Here is a 24,857-nt window from a genome sequence, read left to right on the forward strand (position 1 = left end):
TATGGAATGTATTCAAATTTTTAAAGAGGGAACTAGTAAGATGGTTAAAAAAAGAGCATTTTGAAGAAGTACATATTTGAGGAAGCAGGAAACTTGGTTAGATACAAAACTGGTTAATGTTCTGAAGGGTAATAAAAAAAACTATAAGCTTTATGTTTCTTTTTTGAACTAGACAGAAATAATTTGAAATTCTACTGGACATGGAGCTCTGGTAGCATAGTGCCTAAGGCACTTGACTGCTAACCAGAAGGCTGGTGGTTCAAACCCACCAACCACTCCTCAGAAGGAAGGCTGGGCAATCTACTTACATAGCGATACCGCCTCGGAAACTCAAGGAGGGGTCGCTATGAGTCACGTCCGACTGGACAGCACATAACAACAACAACAACTGGTCATAAAGTTGAGCCTTTAATCAACAGTAAAGTAAATAGCAAGTCAAACAAAGGTATAATCCCTGGTCTAGACTACCAGTGGGCGATATCTGGCCCTCTGCTTGTGTTTGTAATAAAGCTTTATTGGAACACAGCCATACCCACAATGACAGAGTTGTGTAGTTGAAAGCATATACCTGCAAAGCCTGAAATATTTATTGTTGGATCTTTACAGAAAAATGTGCTAGAGAATTTTAAAAAATGCTCCTGTGGGCTTGTGACACAATGTCCATCCAAAGGACCACGCTGCCCTCTCTTGGTCTTATTTCCAAATTTTGGATAATTTTTCTTAAAAAAAAAAAAAAAAAGGAAACATTAAGCTAAAAAAATTGTAGGCTTTTTGGGTGTTGTCCTTGGTCTGGAATTCCTAAATCCTCCCTCCCCTGTACGCCAGCAATCCCATTCTGCAAGGCTGACTGTCTCAATGCCCCTCAGCATGCCACTCTTTTCTCTGAGGGTGGAGCTTATGAAACCTCCTTTTATGTGCAAGCAGGCCTGAAAAACAATTGGCATTAAAGTAATAGACTTCAGTTAGGATTTCTGTCTCAAACTAGGAAATTCACAAGGAAGGTTTTCTTGTGCGTCCCCTCAGCTATTCAGAAGTCAGTTCTACAGTTGCTGGACTCTGAGTTATGAAAGGGAAACGGCAGTGTCCTCTTGATCAGCGGCAGCACTAGGGCTGGCATCACCCAGTGCAGTAATTCATGTTGTCACCCCTCCCATGAACCTCCACCTGTACTAGACTATGCAGAATCTTTAGTAATGTTTATTGTCAATTTAAGCAATTACCATTTAAGCAATTAACAACCATATTCAGCACACATTATTCTATGACTGGGAGCTCTGGTGGCATAGTGCCTAAGGGATTTCACTGCTAACCAGAAGGCTGGCGGTTCAAACCCACCAGCCACTCCTCAAAAGGAAGGTTGGGCAATCTACTTCCGTAGTGATATTGCCTCGGAAACCCAAGGAGGGGTCACTATGAGTTGGATCCAAATCGATGGCAGTGAGTTGATTCTGTGACTAATCATACAATAAAGTGATACAGTTGTAAATTGCTGAAATGTAATATTTCTCAGATTATTTGAATACTAACAACAAAATTGTTTTGTAAAATCTTTTTACATTGAATTAAAACATTAGTAACTGAGTAAAAGCCTTTTTAAAAATTTTTCCCTCTTCTTTAATTATTTCATTCTCAAAAAAGTTACTGATGTAAGTTCACAAACACTAATTACCACAATACTGTAGTGAAAACACCAGAAAATCTGACAAAACCAGCGACTACAAAGACTCCAGCAGTGGTGTTTGTGTCAATGCAGATGAAACCACGTGATTCAAAGCATCACTGTAAGTGGGTAATAATGCCAGCTCTCACCTGACCACATTAGAAGGTTCAAAAAGTAAATTAGCATAGTTTTAGCCATGTAGGTATATTGACACTTGTAAGCTGGGCTTATGAAAAATGTTGTTCTTGTTAAAACTAACAATAGGGATAAAACCCACTGCCATAGAGTTGATTCCGACTTACAGCAACCCCCACTGGGTTTCCCAGGCTGTAAATCTTTACAGAAGTAGATTGCCTCATCTACCTCCTGCAGAGCAGCTGGTGGGTTTGAACCATTAAGCTTCTGGTTAGCAGACAGATGCCTTACCCACTATGCATCAGAACTCCTAACCAGAGGGATACTATTTTTGCTGAATCATTGCCCTAAAATTTTATAGACAGTTGTTTTTTGTCACTTCCTCTGACAGTGTCAACCAGTGCAGTCTGCACCCTCCATTCCTCCCCAGTGACTCCTCTGTGCTTGATCACTGCTTTTCCCCCCGGGTTCCTGGCACAAAGGAGGTGTTCAGCCAATGAAAGAGAGTTTTTCCCAGAAAGGGGCCTGTGAGAGTAACCAAGTTTTCGTGATGGAGACTGCCACCTGTAGGGTAAATATGGAACTGCAGGATTCAGAATTGCTAAACCAAAAATTAAATAAATAAATAAATAAACCCACTACATGCCAGAGTAGAGTGGATTTTGATTCATAGGGACCCTACTAGGCAGAGGAGAACGGCCCCCATAGGGTTTCCAAGGCTGTAAATCCTTTTGGAAGAAGATTGCGACATTTTACTCTAATGGAGTGGCTGGTGGGTTCACACAGCCTACCACTAACCACTGTGACATCAGGGCTCCAGAATTGCTTTTAAACCTGGAAAAAATAGTTAATTTCAATGGGAGATCATAAGACAATCTATCTTTCTCTTTTAGATTTTGGAAGAATCAATCAACATCATTTTGTCCTTTCCAATTAAGGAACCCTAAACCCTTTCTCTACAAACATTGTTAAACCTTCTGAATGCTTACGATGCGCTCTGGCACCATCACTCACTCACACTCACACACACACACACACACACACACAACTAATTATGTGGTAGTTACCACTACTATCCCATTTCATAGATGAGGAATCTGAACACAGAAAGCTTGCCCATGAAAGCTTACACAATAGTAAATGGCACAACTGGGGACTTGAACCCCCAGACTCCAGAGTGTATGTTCTTAATAACGTCACTGCTCCTCTACACCTGACAGCAAAAAATATGTTCACATGAAATGTATAGAAATATGGCAGGTTAAACTCCTGCAATCACCTCTGCTCCCTCCTGAAACTCTGTTGTTGTTGTTATGTGCCATCGAGTCGGACCCGATGCACAGTGACCCCTCCTTGGGTTTCCGAGGCGGTATCACCATGGAAGTAGATTGCCCAACCTTCTTTCTTCCAAGGAGTGGCTGGTGGGTCTGAACCACCAGGCTTCTAGTTAGCAGTCAAGTACCTTAGGCACTACACTACCAGAGCTCCTCCTGAAACTCTAGTAAAGGAATAAAAAAGGTATAAACCCACAGGACAAAGATGAAGAATGGGAGATGAGGTGACAGCTCTCGAGAGATGTCAAATCCCTTCTGGAGGATGGAACGTGTGCAGGTTGAGTCACAATTCAAGTCTATCCAAAAAGACCTGGATCAACTTCATCTTCCCTAGTACTCCTTAATAAGCTGACAATAATGGAGAGATTTGGGGAATTCTAGGGGCTTGGAAGTAGGATTTGTTCCATCCACAATTATGGCTGTAACAACTCTCATGTTTCCACAACATTCCAAATTTTTCATTATTGTTATCAATACATTCATACTTGTCAGACCTTGGATCATTTGGGGCATAAAAACATGCCTGACACTGTGGTGTTGCTGCTCTTGGCACAGGCTCACTCAAGCTAGTGTTTGCTTTTCTTTGGTTTCCACATTCTTTCCAACCAATTTGGGTTAACAAAAGGCAGATGATTCAAAACAAGGTGTAGCAGAGCTGCCTGACCTGCAGGCAGGGCAAAATGAGGCAGGTTCCCGTCTCAAGTAAAATTCACTAACAGGCTGTCAGTAAGGGGTGAAAAAAAGAGGAACTACCTGCAGGTTCTGAGGTAACAGATGAAAACAAGTTTACAACACAGAATCTCAGAAATAGAAGTGGGGGGAGGAGGAGAGAGAGCAGTGCCTTTCAGAGGTACTATGAGACAGTTCACTTCTATTTTCTGAGGCTCCTTGTTTACAGAAAAATGAATTCCTGTCATCATTTAATATTGATTTGTTAAATGTAACATTAGCATTTAAATGCCGAAAGTAACAAATAATTACTTTTGAGATCCTCAAGATTAAAGTGCAATGCAATCATGAACACAAAATAAATAAATAAAGTGCAATGCAAATGTGCCACGACAAGGTGATTGGATTTCTTAACAGTTAACTAATAAAACCAGGTATAGCAAGGATCGTGAGGCTGGCACAGGACCAGGCAGTGTTTCGTTCTGCAGCGCATAGGCTCACTATGAGTCAGAGACGACTCAACAGCACCTAACAACAACAACTACAAAACCACAATACTAAGACTACCGGTGACACTAGCACACACCTATTAGAACGGCTAAGAACAAAACACAAAAACAGGGATTCAGACACCATACTAAGTGCTCACTAGCATACGGAGCAACTGGAACTCTGATACATTGCTGCACGTTGCAAAAGGCACAGTCACTTTGGAAAAACAGTTTGGCAGTTTCTTATAAAGTTAAAAGATACACCCACTATACAACCCAGAAATCTCACTCCTTAAGTATGTACCCAAGGAAATGAAAACCTAGGTTCACATGAAACCTGTGTGTGAATGTTTATAGTGGCTTTACTTGTAATTGCCCCAAACTGGAAAATCCCAAATGCCCTTCAACTGGTGAAAAGATGTACAAATTGCAGTATATACATATACGGAATTCTTGTCAGAAATAAAAAAAGACTAACTGTCAATACATCAACTTGGATAAATCTCAAAAGCATTATGCTAAGTGAAAGAAGCCAGGCTCAAAAGGCTACATACTATTCCATTGATGTGACATTCTGGAAAAGGCACAACTACAGGGACAGAAAATAGATCAGTGCTGCCAGGGGCTGGATAGTGGGAAGGGCTGATTATAAAGGGGCATGAGGGAACTACTTTTTTGGGGTGTTCTGTATCCTGAATGTGGTCATGGTTACGCAACCACACGCATTTGTTTAAACTCATTAAACTGTCTTCTTTTCGATGAATTTCCTGTATACGTCATCCCTCAACAAACCTGACTGAAAAGAAACGTGGAGTCGATACGTCAAGCCGCCACCAGCTGAGCCGCGGTGCAGCCGTCCAGCAGTGTCATTTTCTGCTCCCTGGCCTTGTCTGAAGTGCTTCAACTGACAAATAATAGAAACAAAAATGATTTTTAAAAAGCCAGCTCATGTATTTGAACTACACCATAGCACAGTGATGGTATGCAAGTTTAAAGTTGATGGCAAACAAGGAATTTGGATTTCAATCCGGTTGTGTATCTGTGACCAAATGACTACACTTTGAGAAGAGGTCAAACGTCTCAATTTGAGGCCTTTCAGGGATGTGTTGTTGTTGTGTGCCATTGAGTCAGCTCATAGCAACCCCATGTGACGAAACAGAACTGCCCAGCAGGGTTCCGTAGGCTGGAATCTTTACAGGAGCTGACGGCCAGGTCTTTCTCCAGCAGAGCTGTTGGGTGGGTTCTAGCACCCACATTTCAGTTAGCAGCCGAAACAACAACAAAAATGCACTGCTCTCAAGTTGGATCCAACTCATAGTGACCCCTCCTTGGGTTTCTGAGGTGGTATCACTACAGAAGTAGATTGCCCAACCCTCCATCTGAGGAGTGGCTGGTGGCTTGAACTACCAGCCTTCTGGTTAGCAGTCAAATGCCTTAGGCACTATGCCACCTGCTCAAATAGGCTTTCTGGTCCCGTGGTTTCAGAATGCATTTGAAGAAAAGAATGTACCCGACAGCTGACTTGGCAGATAGGGGATGGGAAGAGAGGGGCAGTCCGGGACTATTTTGTTCAGCGCTTTGATCGAGAAATCGGTAACCAGATTATCAGTATGATGGAGCCAATCCTTTGTTCTGGCACAGCCCTGATCTGGCCGTAGCGCTCAACAACCTCTATGAAAAGCTTCATGATTCTGCCTTCCTATTTGTCAGTACTTGACTTTGATAAGATAGATGGATAGATATTGCTCTGGTTACCTAGTGCCGCTCTGACAGGAATAGATCACAAATGGAATGGCTTGAACAGTTTATTCTCTTACACTTTGGAGGCTTTAAGCCTGAGTTCAAAGTGCCAGGCTCCAGGAGCTGGGTTAAAGCCCCTCAACCTTGGGCTTCAGCTCTGCCTCTTGCTCCTGGCCCACTCGTTGTTGTTGTTATGTGCCGTCGAGTCCTACCGACTCATAGCAACCCCTCCTTGGGTTGCCGAGGCAGTATCACTACGGAAGTAGATTGCCCAATCTTCCTTCCAAGGAGTGGCTGGTGGGTTTGAACCGCCAGCCTTCTGGTTAGCAGTCAAGTGCCTTAGGCACTATGCTACCAGAGCTCCTTGGCCCAGTGGAGCTAGAGGCTTTTCTTCACTCAAGACAGCTGCTGGCTGCTGAGACTGACAAGCCTAAGGTTGACAAGTAAAAAGGTACAGTCCCGGTGTTACCAAACCACATGGCAGGCCATGAATTTAAGTTCACTGAAAGTCCCAAGGTCGGCAGAGCATGGTAGGCTGCTGAACAATGACATGGCTACACGCAGGGTTCAAACGTGCCATAAACTAAAGCCTGTTCCCCAAGGCTTTTCCTTATATATAGGAAGCAGATCACATCCCTAAGGCAGCTACTCAGCTGCTCCAATAGATCCCACCATGGAGGTGATTACCAGTCTCATCATGAGGAATACTACAGCCAGGTGCCCAGCCATTCAACCAGGCCTAGCTAAGTTGACTCACAAAGTTAACCACTACAGATATACTTACTGTTGTTATTATTAGGTGCCAAGTTGATTTCTTGACACAGTGGATGCAACAATGGGCTCAGGTGTAGCAAGGATTGTGAAGCTGGCAGAGGACCAGGCAGTGTTTCAGTCTGTTGTACACAGGGTCAGGATGAATCTGAGCTGACTCAATGGCACCTAAAAACAACAACAAGAAGTTGATTTCAATTCATAGTGACCCCATGTGACAGAGTAGAACCATCCAGTAGAGTTTTCTAGGCTGTAATCTTTGTGGGAGCAGACTGCCAGGCCTCCTCCTGCATAGGACTAGATGGGTTTGAATTGCCACTCTTTCAGTTAGCAGCCGGGCTACAGTTGCACCCTTTTTTGAAGATAAAGGTATACTTATTAGCAGGAAAACAATGACACCTAATTTTAAACAGATTACATGCCCTGACTGTAGCAATAATAATAACCACCACCACCACCACTACACCTCAGACCACACAAAAGAACATGATGAGTGGTTAACACTGCCTTGTAAAGTAAGTCTGAACTTTTTCCCCTCTAGCTACAAGTGTGTCTTAACTTTTCTCAGGCTCTTCATATGCAGCCATTTCCAAGCACAGACTCCAAAGCTGAACTGTCTTCACTCCTCCTAAAGTTGGCACAGACTTAAAGAAACTCAGAATGCCAATAATCCTAGAGAAACAGAGGACATCTTAAATCGCAAATATTTATGAATAAGCCAGACACTGCAGTGTTGGACAAAATAGAGGAGCAGACTTTAGCCCCTCTTTGTGTTCTTCCATCTGAATGAGGTAACCTGCTAAGGTCAGGAGAGAAGGGTGGGAGAAAGGATTCTCTGGGTTGAAAGATAAAGAAAACCTGGCTCAAGAGGGCAGAAACAGGTCTCCTGTAAAATGAAATCTCAATTTCCTAAAGTGCACAGAGTGCAGATACAGCCCTCATTCTGACCTTTGTAAGATGTCATAAAATGACTTTCTGGTGGTGAGATTATTGCCCAAACCATGTCCTAATTGGAATCAAGGGATGTTAGACTTGATAAGGAACTCACAGTGCTAATCATAAAGACAAAATATTAAAGCCCAAGAGCACACTTTATCAAAGTTCAATCCAACAGCCTAAAACTTCAAAACAAAATAGGTCAAAGTAAGTCACAGCAGTTAACCCTTTCATGATCCATGGGACAGGGTGTTTACCTACATTTTCCACCTCGGGAGTTTAGTGGGAAGCTCTTATCCCACTTTAAGTGCATACTGCCATCTGGTGGGATCCTGTATAACTGCATGAATCTGAAGAAACAGGCCTTCTCCCACCAATCCTTGCACTAGAGACTCCCTGAGTATGTGTCCCATTAATTCAAATTCATTTTTAATTAATTAATTAATATTGTGATTTGGGTGAAAGTTTACAGAGCAAATTCACTTTCCATACAGTAGTTCATATACACTGTCTCATGACATTGACTACAATTTCCCATGATGCAACAGCTCCCCTCCCACTTCCTCCCTATGGTTACCTCTTCCCTGTGTCCTTCCCTCCATGTACTCTTGCCCCCTGACCTGTCTCCCTGTGCATATACAGCCCTTCTATTCTCCCATGATTGTTCTTTCCATGGAGTGTATCTGATCAAAATTTATTTTACCTCAAAACTTTTTTTTCATTTCACTCAAAATGCCTTCCATTACTGAAAACAGTTTTTTTTTTTTCTTTTTTAAATTGTGATTTGGGTGAAGATTTACAGAGCAAATTCACTTTCCATACAGCAGTTCACATGCACTTTGTCTCATGACAATGACCACAGTTTACCACAATGCAACAGCTCCCCTCCCACTGCCTCCTTATAGTTACCTCTTCCTTGTGTCCATCCCTCCATGCCCTCCTGCCCCCAGAGCTGTCTCCCTGTGCATAAGCACCCCCTCTTTCTTCCATGATTGTTCTCGCCAAGGAGTGTATGTATCCACCTTAGGTAAATGTTCAACTCATATACCTGTCTATTGTTTGGCTGGAAGCCACAGGCGTGTGTTCAATTCCAGACCTGAAGGGCAGCTAGGGGCCATAGTCTCATTGGTCCACCAGGCTCTATCAGACCAGCAAACCTGCGCCCTCTTTGTTTTCCTCCAAATGATTTTGAGTTTTGTGCACGTTGTTCTCCAGATCTCCTACAAAGATCCCCTTCCAAGTGGTTGGCAGTGGTAGTCGGGCACCATCTAGTTCTTCTGGTCTATTAGTCTTTTAGACTAATTTGTTTCCATGCTTCTGATTTTGGTCATTCTTCTTTGCTCTGAACTGGAGTAGACCAATAGTTGGACTTTAAATCACCGCTCACAAGCTTTCAAGAGCTCGGTCACAACTCACCAAAACCAAAGTAGAATATAGTCCTTTTGGACTATGTTATGTCCGTTGAACTTGATGTCCCCTGAGACTATAGTTCTGAGCCCCCAGGCCCAGTGACTCATCCTCTAAAGATATTTGGTTATGGCTGAAAAGGTTTCATAACTTTGCCCCTTTGTGTTCTAGTATGTATTTGTAACACATATAAATACGTAAAAATATCCACTGTCAAACCTATATATACACGTGGGTAGTTCCATTTGCCTTCCTATACGTATTCAGCTTTCATGTCTACATATCCACTCATAGCTCATTATTACTGTTACTGCAGGATTGCGTATGTTACGGTATTTACCTTTGTTGCCTTTAACGCTTGTGCTCCTCCCAGAGTCTTCCTTTGCCTCATCATTTCCTGGTAACCTCCCCTTTATTGTACATTGCTTTTCCCTTCAACCAAGTTAATACGTCTACCCTCTAGTTGTGATTTACCCTCCCTTCCCCTTCCACCCCTGGTAACCTTCAAAGAATGCTTCTTTCTGTAAATCTGTAAATCTTTTCTTGATTTTTTTATAGTAGCAGTCTCAAACAACATTTATCCTTTTGTGATTGACTAATTTCACTATTTTTGCTTTTATAGGTTTCATCAGTTATTAAAAGTGGCCCAGAATTTCAGTTAGATGCTAAAGCAATCCTTTGAGGAAAAAAATTGGAAATCTCTGCATTGCACATTTGAATGATCCAATTCTATTTTTAAACACTTTCTCTGAATGCCACAGGAAGGTGCCAAAGATATGGCTTTGATGATTTAGTTTTGCTATGTATCTTTAATAAGATCTGGTGGTGCAGTGGTTAAAGCATTCTGTTAACTAAAAGGTCAGCAGTTTGAATCCACCAGCCTCTCCACCAGGAGAAAGATGAGGTTAAGTTTGCCTCTGTAAAGATTTACAGCCTTGGAAACCTTGAGGCAGTTCTACTCTGTCCTACAGGGTCAGTAGGAATCAGAATCCATTTGATGGCAGTGGGTTTGTCTTTTGTTTTATATATATTTAATAAACTAGGTATATGTGCTGTTTTGGCATTCTTTCAAATTGATAAATACATTTCTTTAATAAATACCATGGTATGTTTAAGTATTTTGACATTTGCTTCTGAATTGTAAGCACATTAAGCGTCCAAAATATAACCAACAGTCATGGGTTCAGGTTCTAAAAAGCCAATTTAGAATGAAGGGACTTCCCTCAAAGTCTTAGGGTCTCTATATACCGGAGAAATCCGGTAGATTTGCTTTGTATTTTCCTTTAAGACTTAAAAATTATTCTACTTATTTCTTCTCAATGATTTTTGTCAGTTAAAAAGGTTATTAAATATTCATTTGTCCCCCTTACCACAACGCGATAGATTACTTGGCGACCTCTCGGGATACATTTACAAAAAAAAGGGCAAAGCCAGAGTCGAGCGAGTCTTGCATCAAGAGAAGTCAGTGGTGGCGTGACGCCCACGCTTCTTCAAAGGATTCTTGTTTCGTAGGACAGCAATTCCCAAAGTTCCCTCTCCTCACCCGCTGCGACAAAACATGTTTTAAAAATCCTGATTCCTGGGCCCTGTACTATGGCTATTGAATCAGGATCTCCTTGGATGGAAGCCGGAAATCTGCAACCAAGAGCCGCTGTAGGGTTGGAAAAGCGCAGCTGGGATTTCCACGCCCTTCTTTCCCGCGGGGTCGCGCGGTTTCTTGTCCTCCTTCCCGTGATGCCCCGCGCGGGGCCGCCGCTGTTGCCAGGCAACTGGCTGTCCGCGGCCCTAGCTGCTCCCGAGTCCGGGGCGATGGGACTTCCAGGTCTGCAACCGGTCCTGGTCGTTCTCCTGGGCTGCTGGGCCCCGGTAAGCACCCAAACTGGGCCTACTCCGGCGGTGACGACGGAGGGCCTCTACTCCGCGGAGGCAACCGTGGCGTCTTTCGGAGCCTCTCCATCATCTGGGTCCCCTGCCACCCCCACGGGGCCAGGCCCCTCTTTCGGTCCCAGGCCCACTCCGATCACCGACGGTGGGTACCAAGTGCCAACTTGAGGGGCCCAGAGTGGTCCAACCAGGGGAGGGTAGCCTGTGCGAGGATGTAAAAGGAATGATGATAGCTAACGTTTACTGAACACTTACTGTATGCCACACGTTGCTGATTGTTTCATGGGCGTTGTGTATTCGCCTAACAGCCCTGAGAGGTAGTTAGCGTCTGGCGTAGCGCCTAAGGCATTTGACTGCTAACCAGAAGGTGGGCGGTTCAAACCCACCAGCCACTCCTCGGAGGGAAGATTGGGTGATCTACTTCCGAAACCCAAGGAGGCGTCACTTTAAGCTCATTCGACCGGACGGCAGTGAGTTTGGTTTGCTTTTTTGGTTTCTACAAATGAGGAAACCGAGGCTGGTGCAAAATCAAATATTTGAAAGTACTTGTAACAAGTTTTGGACAATACTAATTTTAAAGGTAATACTTAGTGGCATCTGCTTCTGCAGCCGTCCAGAAGATGAAGTTTAATCACGTTTCTAAACAGTTGTGGAAATTAAATGGGTAGGATGCATTCAGCTTTTTTGCTTACTAAAGGGAAGCCTAAATTGTAGTTTATTAAATGTGACTAGGTCAAGGCCCTTGTCGACTTGAATTGTTAAAACTCAGGGTTCCTCCTGTTTTAAATTGGTTGTGAGAAAGTGTGAGGTGAGGAATTATGCCCACTTCTTGGCATTTATATATACAAAAAAACCAAACGCACTGCCGTCGAGTTGGATCCGACTCATAGCGACCCCTCCATGGATTTCCGAGGTGGTATCACTATGGAAGTAGATTGCTCAATCTTCCTTCTGAGGAGTGGCTGGTGGGTTTGAACTGCCAGCCTTCTGGTTAGCAGTCACATGCCTTAGGCACTACACCACCAGAGGTCCCTTTTCTCAGAAAGTGACCGTCTAATCTGAAAGTTACACATTTAGTGAGGAAAATCTCATCTGTCATGAATGACTTCAGGGGGTGTCTATGACCCCCTGAGATTAAGTGCAAAATCTTGTGAATATTCATTTTTCTGGGGTGAGGGTCCATAGCAACCAATAGATTTTCAAATAGATTGTTGTTGTTGTTGTTATGTGTCGTCAAATTGCCCCGACTCATAGCGACTCCTCCCTGGATTTCCCAGAGGGTATCACTACAGAAGTAGGATTGCCCAACCTTCCTTCCGAGGAGTGGCTGGTAGGTTTGAACTGCCAGCCTTCTGGTTAGCAGTCAGATGCCTTAGGCACTAGGCTGCTGCTGTTGTTGTTGTTATGTGCAGTCGAGTCGGACCTGACTCATAGCGACCCCTCCTTGGGTTTCCGAAGCAGTATCACTACGGAAGTAGATTGCCCCATCTTCCTTCCAAGAAGTGGCTGGTTTGAACCGCCAGCCTGCTGGTTAGCAGTCAGGTGCCTTAGTCACTATGCTACCAGAGCTCCCAACTAGGCTACTAGAGCTCCTAAATAGATAGCTGGGTAGATTTGATAGATTTTCTGCCTGTGAGGATTAAGAGTTAAATTGGGCAAGGGTCAGTATTAACTAGAAAAGTCATTATTGGCTCTAACGGGCCTCATTTATAAATTATGTTATTGGCTCTAACGGGCCTCATTTATAAATTATGAGAAGTTTGTAGTAAACAGTACAGTGAAATGTATTTGTTCATTGAATAGACATGAACAAAATTGTTTTATATTGAAACTGTTGATTTGGTGAGTTAATAAGTGAGAAGTTGTGACATAACACAGCAGAGTATTCAATACCCAAAATTCTCCAAGGTTTTTAGAGCAGACTGTCTTTTCCCTACGTCAGTCCTCCATCTATTAATGTACTTTCTCTCCCAAAGGAAGCGGTTCTTGCACCCTGGTTATTAGGGCTTGGGTTCAGGGCTCTTTCTCCATTATGGGGGATGAATTTATATTGATCTTCATTTTTTTAAAAGCATGCCTCTTTAGACCTATGACAGTATTGATGATTGTCATTTATTAACTGTTTACTATGTGGCAGGCACTGTGCTAAGCATTTCACCTGTGATATATTTCCCTTTGGCCTCATAACAACCCTATGATTGTTGTTGTTGTTGTTAAGTGCCGTCGAGTCATTTCAGACTCATAGCGACCCCTTGCACAGCAGAACGAAACACTGCCCGATCCCGCGCCAGCCCCACAATCCCTGCTATACTCGAGCCCATCATCGCAGCCACTGTATCAATCCATCTCCCTGAAGGCCTCACAGCTGGTAAGTGGTAGAGCAGGACGCTGGCTCTGAGTAGAGAACCAGACAGCCATTTGCGGCATGTGTTGCAGCCATTGTTGGCGGAAGAGAAGAGTGGTAACTGTTCATTTTGAATCTGAGTTCTGTTCATTAGTACCCTACTCCGTGGGGCAGGCACGCAGATGTTAAGAGGTTTGGAAGAGGAGCCTAGTGCTACTTAGACCCTTGGAGTACTCAACAAGATACTTGTTGGCTGATTAAGTATAAATTGTAGTTTATTAAATGTAGTTTATTAAACAGCCTGGCTAGAGACCCTTTTTTTTCCTAAGTGGGATTATTAAATACTATTGCTTTATACTTAGTACTCTTAACAGCTACCTCCAAGGGTTTTAAGTTCTAGAAAACAAGTTAAGATTGTAATTTTGTCAGGAAACCTTAATGTTCTTATTTATATTAGCTTATACAAGTTGCATTATTATTTTATTAAGCATACTGCCAGAAATTTAAGCTGACTTCAGAAAAGAACTAGGAACAAGAGATACATTGCTGATATCAGATGGATCTTGGCTGAAAGCAAAGAACACCATAAAGATGTTTCCCTTTGTTTTAGTGACTATGCAAAGAGGATTAGACTATATATCATAGCAAATTATATGTAACATTGAGAAGAATGGGAATTCCAGAACACTTAACTATGCTTATGAGGAACCGGGACATAGACCAAGAGGCCGCCTTTCAAACAGAGAAGGGGATATTTTGTGGTTTAAAATCAGGAAAGGTGTATGTCAGAGTTGTATCCTTTTGTACCATGCTCACTCAGTCTGTATGCTGAGCAGATAATCCGAGAAGCTGGACTGTGTGAAGAAGAATGCATCAGGAGTTGGGGAAGACTCATTAACAACCTGCACTATACACGTGCTGAAAGTGAAGATGACTTGAAGCATTTACTGATGAAGATAAATGACTCCAATATGGAGTACACCTCAACAAAAAGAAAATGAAAATCCTTGTAACTGGACCAATAAGCAACATCATGATAAATAGAGAGAAGATTGAAGTTGTCAGAGATTTCATTTTACTTGGATCTACAGTCAACACCCTTGGAAACAACAGTCAAGAAACAAGACGTTGTATTGCACTGGGCAAGTCATCAAGAGACCTCTTTAAAATGTTAAAGAGCAAAGATGTCACTTTGAAGACTAAGGTGCACAGGTGCACCCAACGTATAGTATTTTCAGTTGCCTCATATGCATGTGAAAGCTGCACAGTGAACAGGGAAGACCACTTTGAATTGTGGTGTTGACGAAGAATACTGGAAATAGCACGGACTGCCAGAGTAACCCACAAATCTGCCCTGGAAGAAGTGCAGCCACAATGCTCTTAAGAAGTGAGAATGGTCAGACTTCATCTCACTGACGTTGGTCAGAAGGAACCATTCCTTGGAGAAGGTTATCATGTTTGGTAAAGTAGAAGGGCAGGGAGAAAGGGGAAGACCTTCAACGAGACGGACTGACAGAGTGACTGCAATGATGGGCTCAAGCATGGCCAGGATTGTGAGGACAGCACAGGACTTGGCGGTGTTTCTTTCTGGTCCACAGGGTTGCTATGAGGCAGAGCCAACTTGATGCAACCTAAGAACAACAACAAGAAGCATGTGGGAAGTCCTTGGCTAGAGAGAAGCACAGAAACTTAAGGGGGAAAACATGTGTCTCAGACTAAGAAGGATTCTATTTCTTGACAAAACCTTCCCCTCTGGGAAAAAAAAAAAAAAAGGATGGTTGGGACCAGGTTTGCTGGTCCAATAGAGCCTGGTGGAACCACTGAGACTATGGCCCCTAGCTGCCCTCAGGTCTGGAATTAAACCCACTCCTGTGGTTTCCAGCCAAACAAAGTACAGCATGTGAGTTGAACATTTACCTCAAGTAGACACACGCCCTGGAGAGAACAATCATGGGAGAAGGAAGGGCTGCTTATACACAGGGAGACAGCTCAGGGGGCAGGAGTGCATGGAGGGATGGACACAGGGAAGAGGTAACTATGGGGAGGAAGTGGGAGGGGAGCTGTTGCATTGTGGTAAACTGTGGTCAATAACATGAGACAAAGTATATGTGAACTGCTGTATGGAGAGTGAATTTGCTCTGTAAATCTTCACCCAAATAACAATTAAAAAAAAAAAAAAAACTTCCCCTTCCATTCACTGACTCCCTTTTTCCAGACTTATGTCATTGTGCCTTGTTTGGGATGAATTTTTTGCGAGCTTATTTTTATTGTGAAATAATTAAAGCATACAAACAGGAATGTTTACATGGCTCTTCTACCAGCATTATTAAATCTTAACATTATGCCATATTTGCTCCTTTTATGAAAAAAGAAAACACAGATCAGATTGAAGCCTCATCTTACTCCATCCCTCCCAGTAGTCATCACGACCATGAACTCGGCAGATCATTCTCATGCTGTGCTATTTTTTTAAAAGCATTTTCCCCCCTGTATGTTTTCACAAAAAAATAAAAATCCAGATAAACTTCACTACTAATAATTAAGCGTTGTTAGGTAGGATTCCTACATGGAGACACACACACACACACCCCCTTCTTGCCTTGTCTGAATTACTAAGGGTCTTTGTAGGATCCAGGTACTAATTCGGACTCAGTTTGTTCTTTGTCAGTCACTCACCTCTGACGATGGGTTCAGTTCCAAGGCCGCAGGTTCTGTATGGAGAGAGGAACGGGATTGAAAACGCTTTTTCTTGGGTGGGTCCAGCCCTCTGAATCAGACACTCCAGAGGAGGGCTTGGAAAACTGCCGTTTCAAACAAGTGGTCCTTAAGGTCATGCAAGTGACTCAGCAGGCTGGTTCTTAAACCTGTCTTAATTGTAAGCACCACCTGGAAAGCTCCTGGAACTACAGATGTCTGTGTTTCCTGTTCAGCTTACCAAGTCAGTGTGTTGGTAGAACACAGATAAACAGAACTTACCTTGGGAGGCAGAGGGTTAGCCACTTTGGGGAACCTCTGACTGAGGGGTGCACAAATGGACTAATTTTCATTTCACACGTTTTCCCCAAAGTACAGTATGGAAAATAAAAGGGTGAAATCCATTTATGGTACATTGTAGTGGCAGTGGGCAGTCATTGCTTGCTGACTGCGATGCTGTGCCCCCCCCACTCTGCTTTCTGTAGTTGCTGCCCTGTGTGTCTGTGACTTGTCCCCAGCACAGTGTGACGTCAACTGCTGTTGTGATCCTGATTGCAGCTCCACGGATTTCAGCGTCTTTTCCACTTGCTCAGTTCCAATTGTCACGTAAGTTTATGACACAGTTTCAATAAAATTTGCAGTTTTAATAAAATTTGCCCAACATAATATTTGGAGACAGCAGCAGAAAAACTCAATCCTTAGTACTTTCTAAACCAATATATAAAGGAACTTCTATTCCTTATTTAGATTCAGCTAGATGATAGTGCGGGCAATAGAGAAGAGAGCTACATTTTTTTTCTAAGGAGTATAATGAAATCTGTCTGTGTTGAGAGACTGAGTTGCATGTTAGGTGGATTTTTAAACAGTGTTTTTGTATCAGTGAATTAGTCTTATGTATAGCCTAGGACAGACAGTACAGTTTAACTTGACAGTTTTTGTTGTGGACAGGACTTGTGATAAAAATTAAATAGTCAGGAAAGCTTTGTTTGTACTTATCTGTAATTGTAGCAAGAATTCTCACAGTTCACAATGTAGAGAAGGACAATTGGATGTGAGCTTCCCTGTCAATCACAATGTAAAGAAATAATCTCTTCTGAATGATTGGTTTCACATAGTTCAGATTTCAGAGTTTTCTGAAAGAATACAAGTACTCAGAAGAAGCTAATTTATTCAGGATGGGACTAACTTCTTGTTCAGAGATAGTCCATTTAAATTTAGCCTTTAGTAAGTTTTAGTAATTGATAACTTGAGAAGGTGCATCCTTTCTGGAAGCTATATAACGTATTTTTCCCGTGAGAAACTATTTTATTGACCAGTGGGAAATTGAATTTTCTTATATGTAAAAATGCTAGGAGAATGGGGTGTTGTAGTCAGATTAATTTTCTGGTTTCGTGGACTATAATGGGGTTCAGTCTGTTGTAAACTGTTCCATTCTCCTGCCTTAGGAAGGACAGGAACCCAAGTGTGAGATTTTTGCTCAGTCGTAGGAATGTTTGTCGTCTTATTGATTTTGAGGGCAAAATTCATTCATACATTCAACTCATTTTTAATGAGGGCAACTGTGTGGTAGGAACTGTGCTAGGTGCTTGTTTTAAATAAAATATGTATTCTTGCCCTGTGAAGCTTTCATCTAATGGGGTAAACAGATATCAACCCAATAACCTTACAAATAGTAAAATAGTACATTTATTTGTAAGGTGGTTGTGTTGATCTCTGTTTTCTACGTTAGGTGTAAGCTTCACAGACCAAGAACACATGTTTTATTTAAAACAAGCATCTAGCACAGTTCCTGGCAGAGTTGCCCTCATTAAAAATGAGTTGAATTGACCCATGTCACTTTAGTTTCATGTATTTCACTGTATATAAATTACATTTCAATAAAATATGCATAACACAACACATAAATTAAAAAAAAAATTAGTTGAATGAATTTTCCCCTCAAAATCAATAAGAAGACACATATTCTAATAAAAAAAAATGTTTAAAAGATTTTCCTCTCCACGAAGTCCATTGTGTTCTCTTATGGTCACAGTGGTGTGGATGTGCGTGTACCTTTCCAAAGGGAAGTCGCAGTCTAGCGCTATGTCTCAGAAGCCCCAGATGACGTACCTGCCTTTGACTCAGCAATTCCGCTTCGGGGGATATATCTCCAATAAGGAAATAATTGGAGATATTCATAAAGTTTTATGTGAAAGGATGGCATTATGTAGCATTATACATGACAGGGAAAATTAGCAACCACCTAACCCAACAGTAGGGAATTGGTTAAACAAAATTGGAGCCTATTAATAATCTGATACATGATGAAGCCATTTGGTATAATAGAGCCGAAGGATTTTTTTTCTTTATGTATTATTTTTCTTGCTGTTGAGAAAATATACTGCAAAACATACATCAATCAATCCAGCAGTTTCTCTATGTACCTTTTAGTGACATTGATTATGTTCTTCAAGTTGTGCACCATCCTCACGTTCCTTTCCTGACTTGTCCACCCCCATCAGCATGAACTGACTGCCTCCTAAGGTTCCTCTCTAATCTTTTGAGTTGTTGTTGTCACTTCAATCCCATTAGATTGTGAAAGAGCTCCGTGCTCAAGGCAGGCATTGTTTACTAGTTAAGGTAAACTAGTGTTTGGTTTTAAGAAGACTTCAGGGGATATTTTTGGTTTAAGGTTTAAAGAGGAGTTCAGGAAAGTAATTTCAGGGGTCTATCTGCCCTCTGTGACTCCAGAAAAATTCTGGTGTCTGTAAGAATTTGAAATTCTGTTCTGCATTTTCCCCCTTTTGATCAGGATTCTTCTATGGAATCTTCTATGTGTGATTGATACATTTACAACAACAACAAAAGAGAGAAACAAAGGAGTAGCTGCTGAGGCTGCTTATGTACAACCAAACATCTCATGGGATCTGGTTCCTCGGTTTAGAGGCTCAGAGTCATGGTTTCATGAAACATCCCAGTTAACTGGCCTAATGTGTTTAGCACTTCTGTTCAACATCCTAATTCACTGTGTAATGCCTGGGGTCTTAGAAGCACCATCCATTTCCCCATTTTCTCACGGGACCATCCATGGCAAAGGAGGCAGTTGTTTCCTGAGGCAGTTAGCCACAAATTCCATATCCTCCTCTTATTCCTCACTCTCCATCTTCCTCTGTTGCTCCAGGTGAATGGAGACCAAATGTTGTATGTTAAATGGCCACTTGCAAGCTTCTAAGACCCCAGGCATTACACAGTGAATTAGGATGTTGAACAGAAGTGCTAAACACATTAGGCCAGTTAACTGGGATGTTTCATGAAACCATGACTCTGAGCCTCTAAACCGAGGAACCAGATCCCATGAGATGTTTGGTTGTACATAAGCAGCCTCAGCAGCTACTCCTTTGTTTCTCTCTTTTGTTGTTGTTGTAAATGTATCAATCACACAACTTTTGCCAATTCAGCTTTTTACAGGTGAACAACTTATTGACAGCAATGACAGTTAATTGGCTGTGTAATGAATTAATACCTTAATTAAGTAATTACCCTTAATTAATGCTATTTTCCTATCACCATTACCCCCCTTTTCCCCCTCCCCCTCCCCCCGGGACCCATTAATAAACTCTTGTCTGTGTACTGCAGAAGAGTATTTGATAACGTGGGAAATATCTGAAAATGTAAGTTAGAAAAGGCTTAGTTAAAGCAAATGTGTACAATGATACCGTTTTTGTTATATGTCTACATCCGTACCATATGTATATGCCTTGGAAAAAGATTTGAAGTACAGATACCAAAATGTGGAGATTTCGCAGGTGTTATTTTTCAAGTTTTCTTTTGTAAGCATGTATAACGTTATACTTAGGAACCAAACCAGTAAAAACTTGACCTTGAAACTGCTTACTTGAGTCTTTTTAAATCAGCCACCGCATCCTGCTTTTCCGTATCTTCCATGGTGATGTTTGGTTGATCAGTGTGATTGGGGTTGGTCAGGTTTGTGCTTAGTTGGAGACCTGCCTGTGCCATACTTCCTTTGAAGACAGCCTTATTCTTAAGACAAGGAATTTTGGATGCTTTCCTGATCTAGTAGTCATAAACAATCTGAAGTTCCATAAGATTTTATATAATTGATTCTGTCAGCATTTACCAGGTTCATTTACATAAAAATTATACCTTGACCTATATTCCATACTTCATAAGATTTCCTTAAAATTGTTGTACTTGTTTTAATTTTTTTCCCTGTTAGAGAAAAATGTTTCAAATGCCAAACATTTTAACACTGAATAAACTAAATAAAAATGGATTCAGTTCTAACATCACGCCTTCGTAAATATCCTCCATGTAACTGTTAGCATAGTACAGTACAGGCATCTGACGGTTTTAAAATAATTTTGCTAACATTGTGTGCATATGCCTTAAAACTTGATTGCATTGTTATTTTTATTTGTAGGGGTGATAGCCAGTTTTGCAGTCAAAAAACAGCCATTTATTCAATGAATTTTACAGCAAATCCACCTCAAAGGGTATTTAAACTTGTCAATAAGATCAATCCATCTATTTTCTGCATTCATATTACAAACTGTAAGTATTTGCATTGATGATTTTGTGAAACTCCAGAAATTTTTTCTTTTGAAGTTATTTTATAGGAAAATTTTGCATTCAGTTAGCTTTAAAGCCATCATTCTTAGGGTTTGGCAAAGGTATGTCTTCTGAGGTGATTTCACAGGCAACTGCAAGTAACCTTTTAGAGCTGTACATGCACACAGTGTCAAATTACCCAGTAAACAAGGTAAACGTGGCTTACTTGTGCTTAGTTATTAATCTGTAGCAAAAGATTTCACATTTTTCACCGTATCAGAGTTTCTGCTTCTAGGTCTGGCTGGCATCTGTCTCCCTCCCAACCTCACAGCACTATCTTTTTTTTTTTTTTTTTTTAATTTTTATTGTGATTTGGGTGAAAGTTTATAGAGCATATTCACTTTCCATATAGCAGGTGACATACACTTTGTCTCATATGACATTCACAGTACCTTCTTACAGAAGAAACGCCCCTTCAAATTTACAGTCCCAGACAGGTCGGTACACCCAGTAAGCATGGTGAGCATGGGTTCACCCCAGATTGTTCACTACGGATTGCTGGGGACTGGTGGGGAGCACAGTGTGCTGGCCGTGCTCGTTGGGTAATGCACTCCTGGGCGCACACTCCTTCTTTAACAGTAATTGTGCTTGTCTAAGTTGGCTTTCAGCATCACACACTCCATTAAAAGGTGTTTATAATATGGAGACACAGATAGGAAGCTGGATTTATTTATATAAATGATGTTTTGGTCTTTTTTTTTTTTTTTTTAACTTTATTTCCTCTCAGGTTCAGCTTTGAACATTACCTGTGGTTTCTATTTCCTTTTTCTCTTTTATTTTTACTAAGAATATTTGCATGAAAACAGGACTTTTATTTTTATCTGAGCATTTACCTCAAATAGGTATCTAGGTCCAAAGTACATGGAAGTGTAAAATATTACCAAGACACTGAAGTTCACAGACACATTGACAGTTTTAGTTTATCTGTTGAGCTTGTTCATCATCTTTTCAGAATGTCTGTATATTTTGGCCCTGTTCTCTCATAACTGAACTGAGGTGCACGCTTTGTGATGTGTAATGTTGATAATGACTGGTCAGTTCGTTGCTCTGCTCTCTGACACGCCACCAACCCAGTGCCCACACCAACCCAGTGCCCACACCAGCCCTGTTCTTCTTTGTACACAGCACATTATTCTTCAGGGTTTATAAGGTGGCTGGGTGAGGTCAAAATGGGATTCTTTCATTCCCATACCATCAGAGAGCACCTCTCCTTTGAGGTATGTGCACCAGACTTGTCACCCCACGGGCTAGAGAAAGACTGATGACCGGTGGCTTCTGTTGCACTCTTTACCTGTAGGCTCTGGAAACCATTGCTTCACACTGTTGGAGAAACTAAGTCCGACTCTGGGGCTCCTATTTATTTAATAAGATTCACTGTGAATATGGGAGAGATCACATCAGTCTTAATGCTACTAAACACTTTCCAAAATATTATAAATGGATTATGTAATATACATAGTACATTTTATACTTTTTCCAAAACCAGATAAACCTGCATTGTCTTTTATTAATCCTGAAGTGGTTGATGAAAACAGTTTTGATAAATTAATGAGAACATCTGGTGGTTTTTCACTGAATGCAGAATCAGACATTTCTTCCACAACCAAACTGGATTCTCCTCATACTTCTGCTAAATATGAGGTAAGCCAAGGGTTGGTTAAGTCTCCTCTTTCAGTTGCACACATCCTGTCCTTGCAGGTTACTTTTCACGTTACCAGCAAAGTTGGCTCCTGCAAGACATGGAATTTATTCATGGGTCTCTGAGTCTGTGGTGAGCTTGCATTTTGTCTCTGAGAATTTTTGAACAAAGAACAACCTCAGAAGATGCAACAAATGGTTAAGGGATGCTGCTGGAAACAAGGAGTGGATTGGTCAGGCCTGGGCCTCTTCTCAGAATCAGTTAGTGTCACAAACTGTGGGAGGATGTGTGCTATTTTATATCTATTCATTAGTAATCCTTTATGTGTGATAATATGTTAACTTTGAATAAGCTTTTAAAAGCCTTTTTTTTTTAATTGTGATATGGGTGAAAGTTTACAGAGCAAATTCACTTTCCACACAGCAGTTCACATACACTTTGTCTCATGACCTTGACTGCAGTTTACCACAATGCAACAGCTCCCCTCTCACTTCCTCCCCATAGTCACCTCTTCCCTGTGTCCGTCCCTCCATACACTCCTGCTCCGAGCTGTCTCCCTGTGCATACACAGCCCTTCTTTCTCCTCATGATTGTTCTCTCCAAGGAGTGTATCTACCTAATGTAAATGTTCAGCTCATATGCCTATCTTTTATTTGGCTGGAAGCCACAGGAGTAGGTTCAATTCCAGACATGAAGGGCAGCTAGGGGCCATAGTCTCAGTGGTTCTACCAGGCTCTATCAGACCAGCAAACCTGGTCCCTTTTTTTTTTTTTTTTAATGATTTTGAATTTTGTTCCACATTGTTCTCCCACTCTATCCAGGATCTCCTACATAGATCCTCCTCTGAGTGGTTGACAGCGGTAGCTGGCCACCATCTAGTTCTTCTGGTCATGGTCATATAGGCTGAGAATTGCATGGTGTACCAGTCACTTGGAGTAATTGCTTCCATGAATCTTTGGTTTTCTTCATTCTTATTTGGTCTGGTTTTAAAGGCTTTTTTGGAGGCATATGTTTTAAAAGAAAAGTATAAAAGCAACAGGAACTAATTCTAAGAGTGAAAAATAGTTTGTTGTTATTATGTGCTGTCGAGTCGGACCCAACTCATAGTGAGAAGGGGGCATTCTGAGTCCTCAACAAGCTCCTTGGGTTGCCGAGGCAGTATCACTATGGAAGTAGATTGCCTCATCTTCCTTCCAAGGAGTGGCTGGTGGGTTTGAACCACCAGCTTTCTGGTTAGCAGTCAAATGCCTTAGGCACTACGCTACCAGAGCTCCCTGAAAAATAGTTATATACAGTAAAAATAGAAAGGCTCCCCCTTTCCGTTAAAATTCACATGGGAAGTCACTACTAAAAGATTGGTTTGTATTATTCCTGATTCCTAAATGCATCAATAAAAATATGCACATGGTATCATAGAGAGGTTGCACTTGACTACTTACTTAAAGGTTAGTGGTATGAACCCACTCAGTGGCACCACAGAAGGCCTGGCAGTCGGCTTCCCTATGGTCACAGTAACAACAGCAACAACAACCCTATGGAGCATTCTGCCCTGTACCACGGGGTCCCCGTGAGCTGGGTGGGTTTGGTTTGGGTTTTGGATATTGTGTGCAAGTTGGATTTCTGGTTACCCACGTCGTTTAACGGAGTCCCTGGTGTCGCAGGGACACAGAGTGCTTGGCTTGGCTGCTGACTGAGAGGTCAGAGCTTCAGGTCTATGCAGAGCGCCTCGGAAGGAAGGGCGGCTGACCCGTTTCTGAAAAGTAGCCTTTGGAAACCCTGTAGAGCATAGCTCTACTCTGACACACGTGGGGTCACCGTGACTGGATGGCAACTAGTTTATCATCACCCCAGCCCTGGCCACTGTGCTTCTGTCTGTGGAGGCAAACGCTTACATCAGCTGCTTGGGTATCATCCCGGAGGAACTCCGTGATCAGAGAGCCTACAGATACAGTAACATACACACACAGATACATGTCCTTAGAAAAGAGGGGAGGGGCTCAGATGTAAACTCCCGGGGGCAAAAACCTCATCTGTGTTTTGCTCATCACTGTGTCCCCGGTGCCTGCAACACTGCCTGGCACATAGTAGGTGCCTATCGGTGTTGAGTGAACGACTTGATAACCCTGACAGCCTCTGGTTGTTCTTCTGTTTACAGTATGGTGTTCCTCTGCAGACCCCTGGCTCCTTTCTGAGGCTCCCTTCTCCCCTTACATCGTCTCTGTGCACTGATGATAACCCTGCAGGTGAGAAGGGGGCATTCTGAGTCCTCAACAAGCTCCTGACTAGAAATGGCCTCAGGGCTTAGCCAGGCCAGTTTCCTACCCTGGGCAGGAATCTTTCCCACCACACGCAGTCTCCGCTTGAGCACTGCCGGTGATGGGAAGCTCACTACCTGAGAAGGCCCCAGGCAGATGTTGGCCACTTCCTGTTGTTGGAAGGCTCTTTTTTTTTTTTTTTTTAGGATTTGGGTGAAGATTTACAGAGTAAATTCACTTTTCATACAGCAGTTCACATATACTTTGTCTCATGACATTGACCAAAATTT

At 42.1% G+C, this 24,857-nt stretch overlaps 1 protein-coding gene across 1 annotated transcript in view; it reads left to right on the plus strand.

Moving 5' to 3' along the window:
- The first annotated feature begins 10,753 nt into the window (after window positions 1–10,753).
- The window catches only part of TCTN1 (tectonic family member 1), a 26,835-nt gene continuing 12,731 nt past the window's right edge, over window positions 10,754–24,857 (plus strand). The window contains 5 exon segments of the mRNA XM_007938165.2: window positions 10,754–11,172; window positions 16,551–16,671; window positions 20,486–20,616; window positions 22,160–22,314; window positions 24,468–24,555. Coding sequence (XP_007936356.2) covers window positions 10,764–11,172; window positions 16,551–16,671; window positions 20,486–20,616; window positions 22,160–22,314; window positions 24,468–24,555 — 904 coding nt within the window. The 5' untranslated portion in view covers window positions 10,754–10,763.

This window comes from Orycteropus afer, unplaced genomic scaffold, assembly GCF_000298275.1.
Source record: "Orycteropus afer afer isolate SDZICR_OR568_19922 unplaced genomic scaffold, OryAfe1.0 scaffold00048, whole genome shotgun sequence".
Taxonomy (NCBI): Eukaryota; Metazoa; Chordata; class Mammalia; order Tubulidentata; family Orycteropodidae; genus Orycteropus; species Orycteropus afer.